This window comes from Pteropus vampyrus, unplaced genomic scaffold (genome assembly GCF_000151845.1).
Source record: "Pteropus vampyrus isolate Shadow unplaced genomic scaffold, Pvam_2.0 Scaffold216, whole genome shotgun sequence".
NCBI lineage: Eukaryota > Metazoa > Chordata > Mammalia > Chiroptera > Pteropodidae > Pteropus > Pteropus vampyrus.
This window is the reverse complement of record NW_011888997.1, coordinates 790705-808176: the sequence shown is the minus strand read 5'-3', so window position 1 is coordinate 808176 and position 17472 is coordinate 790705. Positions and strand designations below refer to the sequence as shown.

Sequence of the window (17472 nt, the reverse complement as noted above, 5' to 3'; positions counted from 1 at the left end):
CTGTGTACATCTTTAATCTTGTCAGCTAGCCTTCATGTTTTGAAAACAAAACTCTTGCATTTAAACACTACGTTAATACTTGTGAATTGTTTCAATCTTTCTTACTTATTATATATTTTTGTGGAAAACAGATTCTTTGGCTATATTTATCTAAATATTCTTTATCTCTTTGTTTTTTAGCACGACCACATGATTTCTTTGATGCACAAACACTGGATGCGATAAGACATCGAGCCATATGCTTTAACCTCTCAGCTCATATAGAAAGTTTAGGGAAGGGACACAGTGTTGTTTTTCATAGTACTGTAAGTATTTTATTTTTTCCCCAAATTATCTATAGATTTGTAAGAACATGTATTTTGATTTTCACAGTCATATTTTTAAATTGCTCAAAAATCTAAGAAAATACATTTTAACAAAAATTATAAAACTTTGCTTTATCAATATTTTAAAAATTACTTGCATTGTTGGTTATAAAGCAAATATTTCTCATAAGTTGACATTTTTATGAATCAATTAAATATTTTTTAGCCTTTCATTTGAGCTATTTAGGAGTATTGTGTTGGCATTTGGGCTACTAGGCATTTGAAAATCAGGCTCTGACCTTAGTAAACTACGTGTCTTTTCTGACCTGGTTTTTTTATTTGTAAAATTAGGAACATTAGATTACTTTTTAGTTAACGTCCCTATGTGCTGCATGTTCCTCCCTTACCCTCAAAACACACCTCTAAAGTTCGTGTTCAATAGAAAAAAAGAATAATGGCTGTCAAATTAAAGCTTTGTGAAGTGGGGAGGGAGTTTTTATCTCTTTTGTTCCAGTGATGTCTCTCAGGTGTCTAGAATTGTCCCTGACACATAGTAGGCACTCAGTATAATCGTTGAATGAATGTGTTACTCAACATAGGAAAAAAAGTATCAAATTTGAAAAAGCAATACATTGTTTAATTTTGCTTAACTAGGGGCTAATATAGAGTTCTTTCTTTCCGTGCCCCTTTGCCAATTTATTATCCATTCATCTTTAAATTAGAGTTTCGTAAGGTAATTTCATAGAGGTAAAACTTAGACCAGACTCTTGGTGATTTGCATCCCTTGTAAAAGAGATTGTTTAATTTTGGTTGTTGGAATACAGAATAATACAAAATTAAGTTTTTTAAAAAATATTTCAGTTAACATGCACAAGAATTTAAATAGGAAAGAAAGATTAATATTGATATAATCAGTATCTCTACTAATTTGAATCTGTATTTTTTCCATCTCCTGTAATAATGAGGATTTCTTGTATTTTTTACTTTTCTATGTATACTTCCAATTCAAAATTTCCAGTTTTGATTTTGATTCTCAAAATTAAAGGCATGAAGGTAAAAGATTACTAATACACAAAGGACCTTTTCTGAGATTGGAAAACATGAGAGGTGTGAGTTTCGGTTTGAGGAAAGGTGTACCATACTTAGACTCTCTTAAAGAAAGAAATATAGTTAATATAAAAAGAAGTAAAGGGTTGGAAGGAAATTAGAGGGTTTAAAGAGAAAGTTAAGATGGATCTGCTGGGAATTTTTGTTGGGATTCAGCAAGGTCAGGATCTTGCTCAGCAGTGATGGTTGGAAGGCCCGTTTTGAAGTTTGATAACAGGTTTTTGATTTGGTAGGTGTATAATTGTCTTTTGTTTTCAGAGGTCAGTAAGATGTGGTCACCAGACCTTGAGTGTAGCATTATGGTTAATTTGTTCGTTCACTTAAATATTGAGCACTTACTGTGTTCCGGGTACTCACGATGCAGCAGTGAACAAAACAGGTTAAAACAAAACAAAATAATAAACCTGTACTCTAGTGGAAGAAACATGACAAATAAGATAAATTAGTAAAATTGTAAGAACATAAACGAAATGAGGGTATGAGCCATTCAGTTATGAGGTGGATGAACATTGTAGCCAGAGGGAAAATCAAGCACAAATTCCTGAAATGGGAATATGCTGAGTAATTTGAAAAACAGCGAGAAGGTTAGTGTGGCTGTAAGAAATGAGTGAGGAGGAGAGAGGAGTTTTAAGTCAGAGAGGTTCTAGGAAGAACCTTGTTGGACTAATACCTTGGCTTTTATTCTGTGTGTGATGGGAAACGAAGGAGTTTGAGTAGCCATGATCTGACGTGATTTTTTAAAATAATTTTTATCAAGGTGTGTTAAACTGCACTCATGTAAAGTATACAGTTCTATGAGCTTTGATAGTTCTATGTTCCTATTAAGTTACCACTCCCACACTTAAAATACAGAACATTCCCACCATTCAAAACTTTACTGTTTGTATAGTTTTGTGGTTCATTCTGCCTCTACCCACTACCTTAGAGAATTCACTGATCTCTTTCCTTATGTAAATTTTAATGTTCTCGCTTTGGTTTCTTTGTTGTGAGAACAGATTGTAGGTCAGGGTGCTGGGCAAAGGAGATCAGTCTTCTCAGTATCCCATGAGAGAAAAGACTGGAATGGTTCGAGCGGAGATGCCAAAGAGGTTAGATTCTGGATGTCTTTTGAAAGTAGTACTGACAAGAACAAGAATTATGGATGGATCACATGTCAGATTTGATAATGAGAGGAAAGGATGGCACTAGTGTTTTTGGCCTGGGCAGCTGGCCAAAAGGATGGAGTTGCCATTTAAAATAGAGGTTGTGGTGGTGATCAGATTAGGAGAGAGGGGGAGTATTTCTGTAATATCGACACATTCTGTGGAATCATCTAGTGCCCCTGTCACGTAGGCAAATGGGCATATGGATATAATACTAAAGAGTTTGAGCTCAGGAGAGGTGTGGCTACAGATTCAAATATGGAACTTTGCAGCATATAAGTGGTTTTTAAAGGTATCAGACTGGATAAGATCACCTAGGATCTAAGTATAAATAGAAAAGAAAAGAAATTTAAGGACTGAGGTTTGGAGACCATCAACATTTAATGATTTAAAGGGCAATAAATCTGATGAGATAATGGTCCAGTAATGAGCAAGTATCTACATATTAGGGAATAGTGGTGATGATGATAAAGTGGTATTTTAAAAAAATAACCTTCTTTCACATGCTTTCATTAGAGTAGCTCCTTGTGATGAAGTCCTTAGGGTCACCATAGGAGAGTAGAGATAAAAGAAAAAACAACTAAAAGTAATGGTGATGGTATTAGGAGTGTAGTAGAAAATTTAAAAATTTACTGAATGAAATCATCTATGACAGTAAAAATAAGTTTTCTAGCTATAGAAAACATCTGAGGATTTAAGAACATGAAACCTATGTTTGTCATAAATTTAAAAAACTGAAGAATAAGAGAGATTTGTACCCACAAGTGATTTCGGGGAGGTAGAGGTGCCTTGACTGAGGAGAAGTCACAAAGATGGAGTGAAGAAAGCTTTTTCCTGAGGAAGGTGGAAGGAAGAGACATCTATAATGGGAAAAGGTCTTTGTTGGACACAATAGAAAGGAGGTAGGTAAGCAAGTTCCCCAAAGTTCCATGTGTGGGAAGGTTTGATGGAGGCAGTATGTGTTAACAGAATCACTTCCGTTAGTAGTCAAAATGTAGTCAGTACTAACTACAAATTTAAGTTTCCTAGCTATCAAATTAACTTTTATAGGAAGCAGCCATACTGATAAACAGTTTGCAGAGAAAATATGTAAGTGAAGGGACTGTGCTGTACAGTTTGCCTATTCGTCTTAATTGAAACATTTTCTTTCGAGCCTTCTCCAGAAGAGGTCAGCAGATTCCTAGTTAACAATTGACTTGCTACGCTTGGTTGGTTTGCATTGTTTCTATATCTTTATTTCTTTGTAGAAGTATTTTGTTTTAGCATCTTTGGATCTGTCCTTGGGCTTTTTAATTAATCTCATTGCCAGGTCTAGAATTAGGGTACTTAATTAACTATAGGTTTTTAAATAATGGGCATAGGAAATGTTTTATTTTTTAAAGGTGCTGTTATTTAATTCTGATATGTTTTGAGGATGTCATATAACATTTTGTGTTGCTCTTTGGAACTTAAACTTGGTAAAGTGCTAATTTTGTTAATACGGAAGTTGTAAGAGTTGTAAAATACCATTTCGATTTGTTTTTATTTAAACATTACCGTAATTTTCAGAATCTGGTAATGAATGACAAGTGTATTGTTTTTCTTAAATTCTATTGGTCTTTTTGTTCTTGTTGAGCCATCCTTTAACTTAGATAGAGTCCCTAAAATTGAACCTAAACACTAATTGGCTAATTTTTCATTTAAATAAACCAAACTAACCAACAAACCAAAAAACTCCAAGCAAATTACAAATACCTTAGTTGTAAATTAGAGACTTTCTCCTTCCCAGCGCTGTTTGTTCTTTACTGTTTCTTTATTCTTTAAAAATATTCCAGCCAATATGGATTCTTGGTTAGCATTTTAGCTAAGCTACAGACTTAGTAGATAGTAAAATAAATATCAATTCTTTAGTAAAAATATCATGGTTTTAGTATTTGGCTATATAAACCACCTTCAGTTCCTTTTTTCTCTGTTTCTTTTGTGAAAATATATGATCAAAGGTGAAATTGCTACAAAGCAGGGCAGAACAAGACAAGGTGGTATTATTTGGTCCAGAGTATGAACGCCTAAAAATTCTTGATTAGTGCTTTTTAATGATATATTAGAATAATGTGTTACTAATCATTTTTTTGATTTCTTATCATTACTAGGTAATAGCTAAGAGAAAAGAAGATTCTGGAAAGATAAAACTTTTGCTTCATTGGATGCCTGAAGACATGTAAGTATTTGGATTACTATGTATAATTAATAGACTAGAATCTTTTATTAAAACCTTACACTCGAAAATCAGTCAAGTTATTGGATTTAGGCATAAAAGACTTGCAGAAATTAAACCATGAAACATTTTGAGGTTATTAGGATTAAAGAGGTAATCTCTGAAAGCCCCTTCAGTAGTACCTGCCTCAAGGTTATAAGCTTTAAAGCTAGCCTTCTTATTGTTTTTAATAAAAGTTGTCATAGCAATTTTTAATAGGATGTGATTATTTTAGGATTTTTAATGACCCTTAAGTAGTAAGCAAGCAACCTTAGTTGTACTTTTGTTTGAAAAGTTTATTTAAAAAAATTTTAAACATTTCCCAACACAATTAATGATATTTTATAGAAAAAGCAGTTGGCCAGTTTTCCAGCAGTGTTAAATTTTTCTTTGAGTTTTAATACCCATTTTAGAGTACGTCTGGTCCAGATGCTCCTTAATTTAGTGAATCAATTTTGATTTTCTTTTTATCCTCTTACTGACTTTTTTTTTTTCTTGTTACCAAAGGTAATAAGGGTCTTTCATAGAAATTTTGGATAAAATTGATAAGCACAAAGAATAGAATAAATTTATTATAAAATAAGTTATTTTAATTGAAGAAATGATTTAAATTCCTCTCCATCTCCCCTCAAGAATAGGATAAATTTAAATGAATGGAATCACACTTTGTATACTTATTTTTCAAAACTTAATATGTGGTTAATATTTATCCTTATTAAATACATATATATATATATTTTACAGTATTATTTCCTAAACTCCATTTTAAGATGTTAATGAATGTGATGTGAATTAAAAGTACTTAAGTAGCTTTCGGAGTTTACAGGACACCTTAGCGTATTGAAATAAATTATTTAGGTTTTTTCTTTTAAAAAAATCTTATATCAGACTTCATTAGTGTAGAACATATTTTCTACCACTTACCTCTCTTCCCTTTCCAGATTTTATGGATCCGCTACTGTAAAATGTTTTGAAACGGCAGTGTAAAATTTATTTAATAAGTTGTTTTTTACTGAACATTAAAGTTACTCATTTTTCTCTTAAAAAAAAAAAAAGATTAAAATCTGTTGTCTTCCTGAAAGTTTGTGCCCATTTTAAATCCCATCTACTGCGTTAGAGAGCTTATTTCTCTCTATTATCAACTTGGTTATTATAATTATTACATTTTGCAATTCTTTGATTACAGATCATTTTTAAACTGTTCATTTATTTGGTGAATTGATGGTTTGTGTTCTTTGTCTACCCCGTCTCTTTTCCCTAATGAGTGTTTACCTGTTTCATACTGATTTGTAAGACCTAGTTTTATATTAAGGTTCTAAACATAGTTTCTTTAAAAAATATATTCCAATGTCTGTGTATTTTTAGTTAGTACTTTGAAAATTGATCACTCCAAATATTAAAATGCTTTTATTTGAATGTCCTTGTAGGATTAAGTTTCTTTGATTTTAGAATTTTGGTTATATATGCATATATATATTTTTGAAGTGGAACTTGGTGAGGTTTTTACTTATTTCTTCAAAATTTGGTGTCTAATTTTCATCAAGTCAGGCTCAAGTGTGAATTTCACTAAGTAAGCTAAATGACAGGGGAGGGTGTTCTAATATGTGTTTCTAAGTTTGATATGGCTTTGTCACCAGAAATTTTTAATGGATCTCCAAATTCGTGCCTAAATTTTCACCCTGCCATTCTTAGCTGGGACTCAGCATCCCACTACCTAATATTCTGAGTTCCCTTGGCTCCTGATAAGCTTGTAAACATAGGTGGCCCTGTCAGACTGGCAGAAAAGACTAGGTAATGTGAAGCTGTTGAGGGGTAAATTTAAAATTAATGTTATTTTATTTGCTTGTTTTTAAATTCATAGTCTGCCTGACGTGTGGGTGAATGAAAGTGAACGACATCAATTAAAAACTAAAGTAGTTCATTTATCAAAGCTACCCAAAGATACTGCCTTGCTTTTGGACCCAAACATATACAGGTAATTTAATGCTTGATGTGATGTTTTACTTTCTGCATTGAAATCTTAAATCTCCCTAAATTTTGGATAAAAGGTTAGGACTTATTTTAAGTACTGAATTCAGTACCCAAGCATATCTTGCTTTCTAGAGCTTTGTATATGGCAATTACGTCACAAAGATTTATAAATACAGAATTCAGAAAGATTATATTTTGGTAAAGTTTTTGTGTCAGTTTAATTTTAGATTTATCTTAAGTAAATTAATTCTAATATACATAGTACTGAAAAGAATGCCTTATGTTTAAGTATGTAATTCTTTTTATAATACCAGACTTTTGTGGACCTGGGAGTGAGTGTATTGCATGTGCTCAAAATACCATACATGATTGAGTTTTTTAAACTTAGGCTTTCCCCAAAACTTTTCAGAAGGTCAGATTATATATTATTGTGTTTGTTTTTAAGAGGTAGCGTAGAGTGTTCGCATTTCTAATAATTTTCTGATCCAACCTTTGTTTTAATAATGCTATGCTTATGAAGGTATGGGGGGTAAAGGAGAAGAGATCAACATTTCTGACTATGTGCTGAGTCACTTTGCTAGGTGTTTTACATATACTTCATCCTCACAGCAGCCCTGTGAAGTAGGTGTTGCTATCTCTGTTTTACAGATTGGAAAACTGAGACAAGAGGTTAAATAGCTTGCCCAAGGTTACCAGATAGTATGATGTGACTGAACTCCATACTGCCTCTATCCAAATGACATAACACTAGAGTGATTTAAAAAGTGGTAAAAATGCTTAAAAGGCACTCTTAATGAACAAACTTTCTGTACTTTTTAAAAGAAATTTTAATTTAAATGTATTTTACGGAAGGAATAAGTTAGATAAGTATACGATGACATATTATAATAATTGATAATCCCAAATGTAAATTTTATTTATCATGAAGAGACTGTGTTCTGTGCTAAATTTTGAAGCAATTAAACACTTTGAAGGTTCTGTTCATTCCACGACTCAACTTTTTTAGAATGTTATTCACTGTTAAAGGAATTCTATAATTTGAGCCATCTTCTGAGAATGAAATCCTAGCATAATGAGTGCTTGCCATGTGGAAACACTGAGACTCTATAGAGTTTTCCCTAGTCCAAAAATTAAAAACATATATATCTTTTGGTCAAAGTGCTAAGTACAATAAAACCCTTGTTTTTTGTGGGATGAGCTAGGTTATGAAATTAATGAGCAAAGAGAACAGTGAAATACGACTTTAAAGGAGAAGATTGAGGGGAATCCACTACCAAAAATATGGAAAAATTACGATTTAAAAAATAATTGAATATTCTTTACTTACTGGTAGGTACCTAATTTGGGGTTTATTTTTGTTTACTCTTTAATGGGAGTAATTAGCACTACAAAAGCATGATATTTTGGGAGAGCCACCCTGCTGTCACAACCAATTGTAAATGGCTGTTACTTAGGCAGAGAGTTGACAAAGGGACATGAATCTTAATTATAAGAGTAAGACTGACTTCATGTTTCTGCTCTGCATTCTATTCCTCCCCTCCCCCAGGGTCTTCCTTTTTCACAAAAGCAGCGTATTATTTTATTTTATTTTTTAATTAATTTATTTTTATGGTGACACTAGTTAACGAAATCCAATAAATTTCAGGTGTACAATTGAACAGTAAGGCATATATATATTTATACTGTGTGTTCACCTCCTATAGTTAGATTTCTTGCTGTCACCACATACTTGACCCCTTTTACCCCATCTACATCTCTCCTCCCTCCCCACTACAAAAGCAGCTTATTTTTTCTGTTTTTGTGCTGTATAGGAAGCAATTAAGATAGTTTAATGAAAGTGACAAAATCATTCAGGCTCAGAACTGGTGTTCAAAAGTGCATAGGAATTGCATTGCATGTTCTCAGTGTAATTTTACAATATTTGATGTCATTCTTGGGTACTGAAGATGTTCTTAAGACACGTAGGTGTGTAGTTAATTTTCTTTAGCTGTACGCCCCCTTCCCCACATCTTAATATTTAATTTTAAGTATAACCTTTCATGCTTCCGCTATTCTGGAAATTAGAATTTAGGCTACCTTAAAGTGACAGAGAGTAATAGAACCCCCTACATTTGCCGTATTTGGTGTAACATTTTACTAATATTTTGGATTTTGATTGCGAAAACTTGTGAAATTAAATAAAAGCGGGGGAAAGCAATTATTCTAACTTGTTTTAGGAGAAACAATTTGTGGTTCGTGTGCATCTCAAAATGAAAGCATGGCAAATCTTCCAAAAATATATTATCTTAAAAACAAGACTAAAAAGAACATATTTATTCGAGATCTAAACACCAGTTTTAAAGTACTAGTTGGTTAAAACACATGTGTTCGACATGAGATTCTTCTTTAGAAATACATTAGCAGGCTACATAAAAAGAATTTATTAAAAAGCCGTATTTATAACTAAATTTGCATCTATTATGTGTGAATGCTTTGGAAGTAAATTTTAATGATCAATAATCATCACCTTTCCTATATCATAAATATTTTTAATGTCCCTTTTGAAGTACTTAATGTGTTTTTGATTCATTTGAATAAAAGAATATTCCCTTTTCTCTTTTTTCTAGAACAATGCCGCAGAAGAGGTTGAAGAGGTAAAAAATAAATAAATACATAAAAAGCAAACGAGCGGGGACACCTGCAGTCTTAGTCACTGACAATGGGTTTAGTAAAAGTTGCACATTAGAATCAACCCCCTTCCTTTTTTTTAATCCAATATTTAGAATAATATTTATGCTTAGTGTAAACATTCTGTGAATGAAGTAGGCTCTTCTGTGGAATATATTAATATATTACTGTATATCCACATTTTCATGGAATGGTACTGTGGGAGACTGAGCAAACACTCTTCTGGCAACTTAGTGGAACAGCTTCTAAAAGGCTTTTGCATGCTTGCTGCTTTAAGCTGCTTTTTCCCCCCCTTTAGTGATTACAATAACTTATATTGGAAAGAAAACAATTACAACATGTGCCCTTACAAATACCAAAAGCACTGTAAGGATATTCGTCTTGACAGTGTCTATTGATTTGAAGTCATATTAGGAAATATTTAGACAATGAAAATTATCAAAAGATAATTTATCTTTCAATTATGATAAATAGATGTGATTGGTTGCCATTTGTGTTCTTTTGCAGAACTCTGATAAGAAAAGTGTTCAATTTGTATTTAAGCAAACAGTGAACGACATTTGCAATCAACTAAAAATTCGTCTTTCGAATTAGGGCTGAAAATTTCTGTTAAAGAGTGTTGCCGTATGTCTGGTCGCTCCCTTTTCAGGACTAGGGTTTTCTCATGGAGTACAGTATGTTAATATTTACCTATATAACTAATCTGTTAACGGTTTTTGAAAAACCTCTATTTCAAATATTTGAATAGTCATATTTTATTTTAACCTGCATAAGCCTCTAAAATTTTTTTTTCTGAGGAAAGCATTTGGTTTTTTAGTTATTAACGCAAGAAAAATTGTATTTTTTTTCTCAAAGTATCTTCAAACTGAATCCTTTATGCACCAAAGTTGGTTTTGAAAAGGAAAATAAAATCACTTTCTTGCTTGGTTAAGCAAGAAGCCATATGGATTTTTTTTATCTTACAGAAATGGAAATATGCGTAACTTGTTAGTAATGTATCAAACAAATGTTGCATAGAGATAATAGAACATTGCTTGTAAATAATTCAGCAGATTTGTAATATATTTTTATATTATGAAATGTACTGTAGATGTTTTTCTAGAGGCATGAAAGTTAAATGTATATATTATGGGTAGAAATAATATTGAAGGATATTGTAATTCACTAGTGCTGCCAGAGGAATTGTTAATAAAGCACCTTCTTTAACAATAAATGTCTTTTGCAGACTTAAGGGACTATGTACTACTGTTAATATCTTTAAGAACAAAACACATTGAACATCCTTCCAGAAAGTCTTGAGGGAGGACCTATACCCATAATAGAATTATGGCACTCATTTCTGACAGTGACTGTGAAATCAATTATTTCCTTACTGTTGGAAGGACATATTGTAAAGTATGTGCTTATATGCAGTCAAACTGCAGAAAATACTCCTGATTGAGGAGTTTTCACTTTACTACAGTAATATGAAAACCAGCAATTTTTACACTAAATTTTTTAAAGAAAGAATAGACAAAATTACAGAATTAAGCCTTTGGTTTCAAAATGGGAAAGGTTCCATGATACATAAATCATTTCTCATTTACTTTAAAAAAATTTAAAAATAATAAAAATTATGGGAGACTTTATTCGTTAACAATGGGGAAAAGAGCTATATACATGAAATGAGTCATATAAAATGAAGTGCAAATAAAAGCACTGCTATTATAAGACATTCTGGAATGGTTGTTTAATAAGGGTATTATTCATATGATCTGTAGCAAATGTGATTTTATTTTTTAAAAAAAGCAGTGTGTTTTCTTTTTGTTTTTTGCTTAAGCACTTCGTCATTTGCTTTATTCTGTATCTACAAAGTAATCTGCAATCTCCTTTGTTCTTTTAAAATTTTGATTTGTTATAAAATTGCCAAATAGAAATGTTTTCAGATATATAGTTTGTACCTGTATTTTTTATTTTATTGCCTCATGTTCTTGTAAGTCATTCTTAATTGACCGATGATTGTAGACCTTGCCTGAGTATTTTTTCTAATAAAACAAAAAGCAAATCACTTTAGCTTCAAAATTGTAACAATTCAATTAAATTTTGCAACGGCATCTGAAATAATCATCAAACATTTTCTTTAAGGGCACAGCAAATAAATTAGTTTTTCATTATGTAGAAATATTTAGATGTCAAAACCAAATTTCATGGTTCTTGATTAGCCTGTGAGTACTCAATCAATCATCATGCTTTGCTGCTTATCTGACTTTGGTCCGATACTGTTAATAGGCCAAAAAGAATATGGAATTAAAGTGAAAAGAGTTGTATAACTTTACATAATGTTTATTAAGTGATGTCTACCCATCTATATTGTTCCCCCTAACCCCCATATATGACATATTTGTGATATGGTACCTGAAATATAATTAGTCTCTTACTCAAAATCCGTTGTCTAGTTCAGCAGCAGTCAAACTGCAGCCCACAGGCATACCCATTCATTTAGGTGTCGTCTGTGACCGCTTTCACCCTGTAGTGGCAGAATTGAGTGAGTGAGATATTTTGGCCTGCAAACCTGAAATATTTACTCTCAGTCCTTTAAAGGAGAAATTTGCCAATCCCTGGTACAGTTGATGAAATCTTTGGAAAAATAAACCTGGACAACACAACTTATATTTTAGTATGGTAGTGTTGCTCTTGGTAAGCCAGCACATTAAATTTGAGTGAAAGCTGTTTAATATACTTTAAATATTGCCATGTTAGATTCTTACAACAAATGGTGGTTGTTGTTTTTTTTTTTTTATATACTTTTACATTGGATTTCTTAATAGTTAATACCTCACCATTTGTGTTTTTGTATTTTGTTTTACTAAATAGGACCAAATGAGATTTTGTAAATCAGATCATGTTTAAACCACAAGGCACATTTTGCTCTATCTTGGAAGTGGAAAATATTGTGAAATTTAAAGTTGTTTATTTTTTAAATAAACTTATTTTTCATATATAAATCTTCCTTAAAGTGGACACATGTTACTTCTGAATTTCAGTTGAAAGGAAATTAAGATGAAGAACAATCAACTCTGATGGGTATTTTAAGATTTGTTTTATTCTCATTGAAAGCAAATGATAATCATGTCAGTAAACCTTTGTAAAACTTTTTCCTTTCACACCTTAATAAAATGTTTTAAATATTCAAGTACTCTTAAAGGATAGAATTTGCAACAGTTATTTAAATCATCTTTTATTGTTTGCTGTTTGAATTCTTTTTAAAATATATGGTTAACAAGAGATGTTTGAGTAAAATATAAAAGTGTGAAAAGGTGGTTGAAGTCTTTAAAACAGTTTGTGGGGGAGCTTTTTTAAAAGTGTTTAATACTGCTGCAAATTTCTTTAAAAGGCAAACAAATTCTTAGTTTTAAGTAGACTCTCAAGATGAAAACCTGTTACATGTATCTGTATAACAAGGCCTAGGGTTGCAGACCTACAAGGAAAGACATAATTTTTTTAAAAAAGAGAGTTAATCATGCCATTGAAAGTTTTTTTTTTTTTTTTTTTTTTAAGCAAAGCGGTACATTTTGGGAGATTTCAATGAAAAATATTTTTCTATTCTGAAAAATGTAGAAAGTAATTTTTAAAAGGATAAATTCTTTAAAAGAAGTTATATAATTCTTTAAGAATTGTATGTATGTATGTGTGTGTGTATGTAAATTCTTAAAGAATCTGTGATGCAGTAGAAAATGTTTTGCAGTTCCAACATAGAGTTTTAATATAAATAAGGTCTGCAGTTATTTATTTATTTTTTGTCATTTCTCATGGGCACAAGCCTCAGTATCCTTTAACATGTAATGTTGCATTCTTTTTTTTAATTTAAAAATTTTTAAAAATATTTACATAGTCCAGTTTATTTCCTGAATCAGGTTTGCATGGTATATAACACACATGGTTTATTACTCTGAAAAGTAAGAAGGACTTTTAAGTGGTTACAGTAGGAATTTCAACCCATATTTTCTAGATCAGTATTCTTTAAACTCTTATCTACCAAACTGCTTTTCAGTGTGAGAGGAAATAGATGTGCATTGTAATACTGCTATAAAGTTGTTCCCAGTGTTTCTGCCATAGGCGATCCCTAGCATGATACATAGCACAAAATAGTCTCTAAAATATTTGTAGAATGAGTATTATAGGTGAGTACTTGTTACAGTAAGGTATTTTGGAGAGTTATGACTACATAAAACTAGTGGGGTTGAAGCTACCTGGCTTAAACCATACTCTATGATAATGTTATATAACTCTTCATATGAACCCTAAATTTGTCTAAACAGTTTCAGTGTAAAGGATTATTGATGTTATATTTTTATATACTCAGTTGTAATGAGTATGTAAACCAGTTTTTTGGTTTAATTTTGTTAAAAATAGTCGTTTTCAGTAGTGCCTTGTTTTTTAAAATAAGACCTCAGTTATATTTACGATATGAGTAACTTTTAAAGTAATAACACTACTTCGAAGGAATTACCCAGTATTTGATTTCTTTCTTTGACTGTTTTGTCTTGTTTTCAGAGCATTGGTCCCCCAAAGCACCTTTTCTCCTCTTCACTATTTATATGCTTCTAGTAAAAAAAAACTTAGGTTTTACAAATTTTAACAAATTTATTATGAAAATTCAAGAATTTATATGTTCCTATTAAAATCATGTCAGAAATTCATCTATATTTGAATGCCTGATAAGTCTCACATAAGATTATTATATGCTTTGGGGCTTTTTCCTTTTAGAAAAGTATACCGTTTTGGGAGAACTGTTTAGGGAATAATAGATTATAAAATATGAGCATTTACTTTTGATAGGTGAACGTAGTGCAAGTAGTTTAGTATAAATATTTGAGCATTGCAGAAGACTGGGTTAGAAGATTCTGTTTGTCTCTTTGAATGTCATAAATTAAGAGAGCCTAATTAGTTTTCTTAATACTTGGATATCTTTTTAATACCTTCATAATACCTTTAAAAGATTGCAATAAATGTCATAAATGCCATTTTTTTGGTAGAAGAGCTCAAGTTTCTCTGTATCTTTTTTCTTCTCTATATGTTCTTCCCTGAATCATCCAAAATATCTAATTTCCTCCTAAAATGTAATTCAAAATAGCAGTTTTCTAAATTTTGTCTTTGAACATCAATAATGTTAGAATACCACAACTAAGAACAGTAAGTTTTCAGAAAAAGAGTTAATGTGGACTCTTGAGATCCCGTTGGGCCAACTCTTAGAAGAAATGCATTTGCATATTGAAAAGTCTTTATAACTGATAGTAAAAATAAATATTTTAAAAAATATTTGTTATTAAAATTACAATTGCTACAACAAGAAAATAATATAGAAAAGGGAAAAAAGTGAAAGTCATCACTGTCAACTGGCCACACTTCCTTGATTTCCAAATTAGTGTTTTGTTGAATCTTAAAAAAACATTTTGTGCTTAATTAAATTGTTATTATGTATCTAGTTCTAAGATTTGGCTTTTACTCAAGAATTCATATAGCTCCTATTTTTTATGGCCAGGTGTAATGTACCATAAATTATTTAACCATTCCCTTTTGGCCTACATTGAGAGATTTTACATAGTTTCTGTCATATAATACAACAGCATCCTTGAAAATAACACTTGGAGATTTTTATACTGTAGGTTCCTGGAAGATATGATTAGCTGACTTAAAAAGAGTTTTGAATTGTGTCTATTATAAGTTTTGGTATTACCAAAATGTTTTCCTAAAAAGTGCCAAGATAAACTCTCACTGACTGGATGTAAATGCTCTTTCCTTACACTGTACCAATTCTCAGTTTAAAGTTTAGTCAATCTAAGGTGAAAAAGTGGGCTAAGAGTATGATTCCCTGGGTTTAGTTCTCAGTTCAGCTGAAAACTGATGGGTTTGGGGGAAGTGCCTACAATCTCATTTGTAAAATGGTGTATTATTACCCAGTAAGATTTGTTATAAGGTTACAGTGAGATGTATAGTCGTTTTGAATGAGCATGGCGTGAAGGGTACAGTCTTAATCTTTACATTTTATGACCTTTGCGAACTCACTCTAGTTGTGGTCTTTTTTTGTCATTGGAAGAAATGTAGGTTTTTCTGATTATTCTTGGATAATAACAAGTTCTCCATGTGTAGTCACAAAAAAAAATCTCATTTTAACTTATTATTTTCAATATTTTTAAATTCATTTTAACTGTACAATTAGAAGAGTTCTGATGACTCCACATAACCATGAAATCACCACAAGATACAGAACATTTCCATCACCTCCCATGAGTTTTCTCGTGCTTGTTAGCAGTCCAGCCTCCCCTTCAGCCCCAGGCAATCACTGATCTCTTTTAATGTAGATTGGTTTGCTTTTTCTAAAATTTATATAAATGAAATCATACAGTGTGTGCTCTTATGCTTGTTTTCTTTCAGCATGATTTTGAAGTAGATCAATAAATGCCATAAATATTTACATTTTCTTATCTAATGATACTGAATATTTTTTCCTGTATTTTTTGGCTATTTGTGTTTTACATAGGTATTGGGGATGCTGTGTTATGTGAACTCATGACTTCAGGTTATTATTTAAGACTAAAATACAAAAGACTTCTGAGATGTGATTGGGTAACGTTAAGTGTATTAAGACATTTTAAAAACAATTTCATAATTGATATATATCAATTTTTAAGGTAACTGTGGCTAAGAATGGAAGTTTTTAGGTATTACTGGAGATGTTAGAACAAATACTCTTAGCAAAGAAATTTGCTGCCGTTGTACTAGGAATGTTGTGAAGTTAACAGACTAAAAATTAATAGAATATAATAGGATGCAAAATCTTAGAGCATCTGCAAAGTGCAAGGTACTGCTCTAAATGCTGGAGATTGAGCAGTGAACAAAATAAACATTCTTGACCTTATGGATCTTAAAAGTGTGTGGATGGGCAGTATACAAATGAGTAAAATATGGTGGATCGTGTGAATGCTGTGAAGGAAAAATGGAAGGGACAGGTAGAGAATTTGTGATGCCATCTAAAGGTAGTTAGGTAAGGCCTTATCGATAAAAAGTGATGTTTGAGCAAAGCCATGAAGGAGCTGACTGAGAAGTCATGTAGGTTTCTGAGGAAAGAGGATTCCTGGCAGAGAAGCATAAAAGCCCTTGAGGCAAGATCCTTTATTCAAATGTGTGTTAAGTTCTTAGACTTATGGTCCCAGGTATTGGTGATGCTGCATTTAACACAACGTTTTTTAAAATTCCAGCTTCTTGGAGCTTACATTTCATTATGCTTGATGTGTTGTAGGGTTGGGGTTGACTGATATGACAGGACTTCACATGAGGAGATGGGAAGCCATTGGAGGGTTTTGAGCAGGGAAAAAGTCATCTGAATTAGGTTTTTAAAGGATCATTCTGATGACTGAACAATTGACTAAGTGAGCAAAGGCAGAGGCAGGAAGAACAGTTAAAAGGCTATTAAAATAACCAGTAGCTCAAAACAGAATAGATGGTAGTGAAAAGTTGGAACTTAAGTCTTTGAAGGTAGGTTTGCTGAGAGTTTAGATATGATGGGAGAGTCAAGAATGACCAGGTTTTTTGGCATAAACTAGAAGCAAGGAACTGTCATCCCAACAGTGATGGAAAGCTTGCAATGTGGAGGAGGTTTGGGGAGAAGTGAATTAAACTTTGAATGGTTTATATTTTGGATGTTTATTAGACATCCAAGAGGAAGTGTCATGAATCAGAAGAATTTATAGTGGGAAAGATTTAAAATAGAAGAATGTGAATGCAGTTTACATACTTTGAAATCTAAGTTAAGTTGTTACACATTCATAAAGATTTTATTTCACCTTCAGTGAAGGGTTTGTAAACTTCCTTGTGAGTTGGGGCTTGAGCAAGAGCAGGAGGACTCTGGGCACTTTTAAACAAGCAGCAGGAATTTGACCTAAGACCTAGTAGAAATATACTTTTCCATAGGTTTTTCAACTGCCAAGTAGTGGTAAAGAATGATCAATAGTTCAAGTTCCTTGTGCTAAAATATTTAGGAACAGATAAACAACTGTTTATCCTTTAT

At 31.9% G+C, this 17472-nt stretch overlaps 1 protein-coding gene across 5 annotated transcripts in view; it reads left to right on the top strand.

Moving 5' to 3' along the window:
• Positions 1 to 17472, top strand: part of AEBP2 (AE binding protein 2) — a 73162-nt gene that overhangs the window by 41361 nt on the left and 14329 nt on the right. For 3 of the 5 annotated variants that reach the window (XM_023538252.1, XM_023538253.1, XM_011372929.2), the window contains 3 exons: positions 4684 to 4751; positions 6649 to 6762; positions 9365 to 9391. In XM_023538252.1, the coding sequence (XP_023394020.1) occupies positions 4684 to 4751; positions 6649 to 6762; positions 9365 to 9391 (209 nt within the window). Of the gene's footprint in view, positions 1 to 4683; positions 4752 to 6648; positions 6763 to 9364; positions 9392 to 9932; positions 12601 to 17472 lie in introns of those variants that run through there. The other 2 variants (XM_011372928.2, XM_011372930.2) reach the window with 1 other exon arrangement.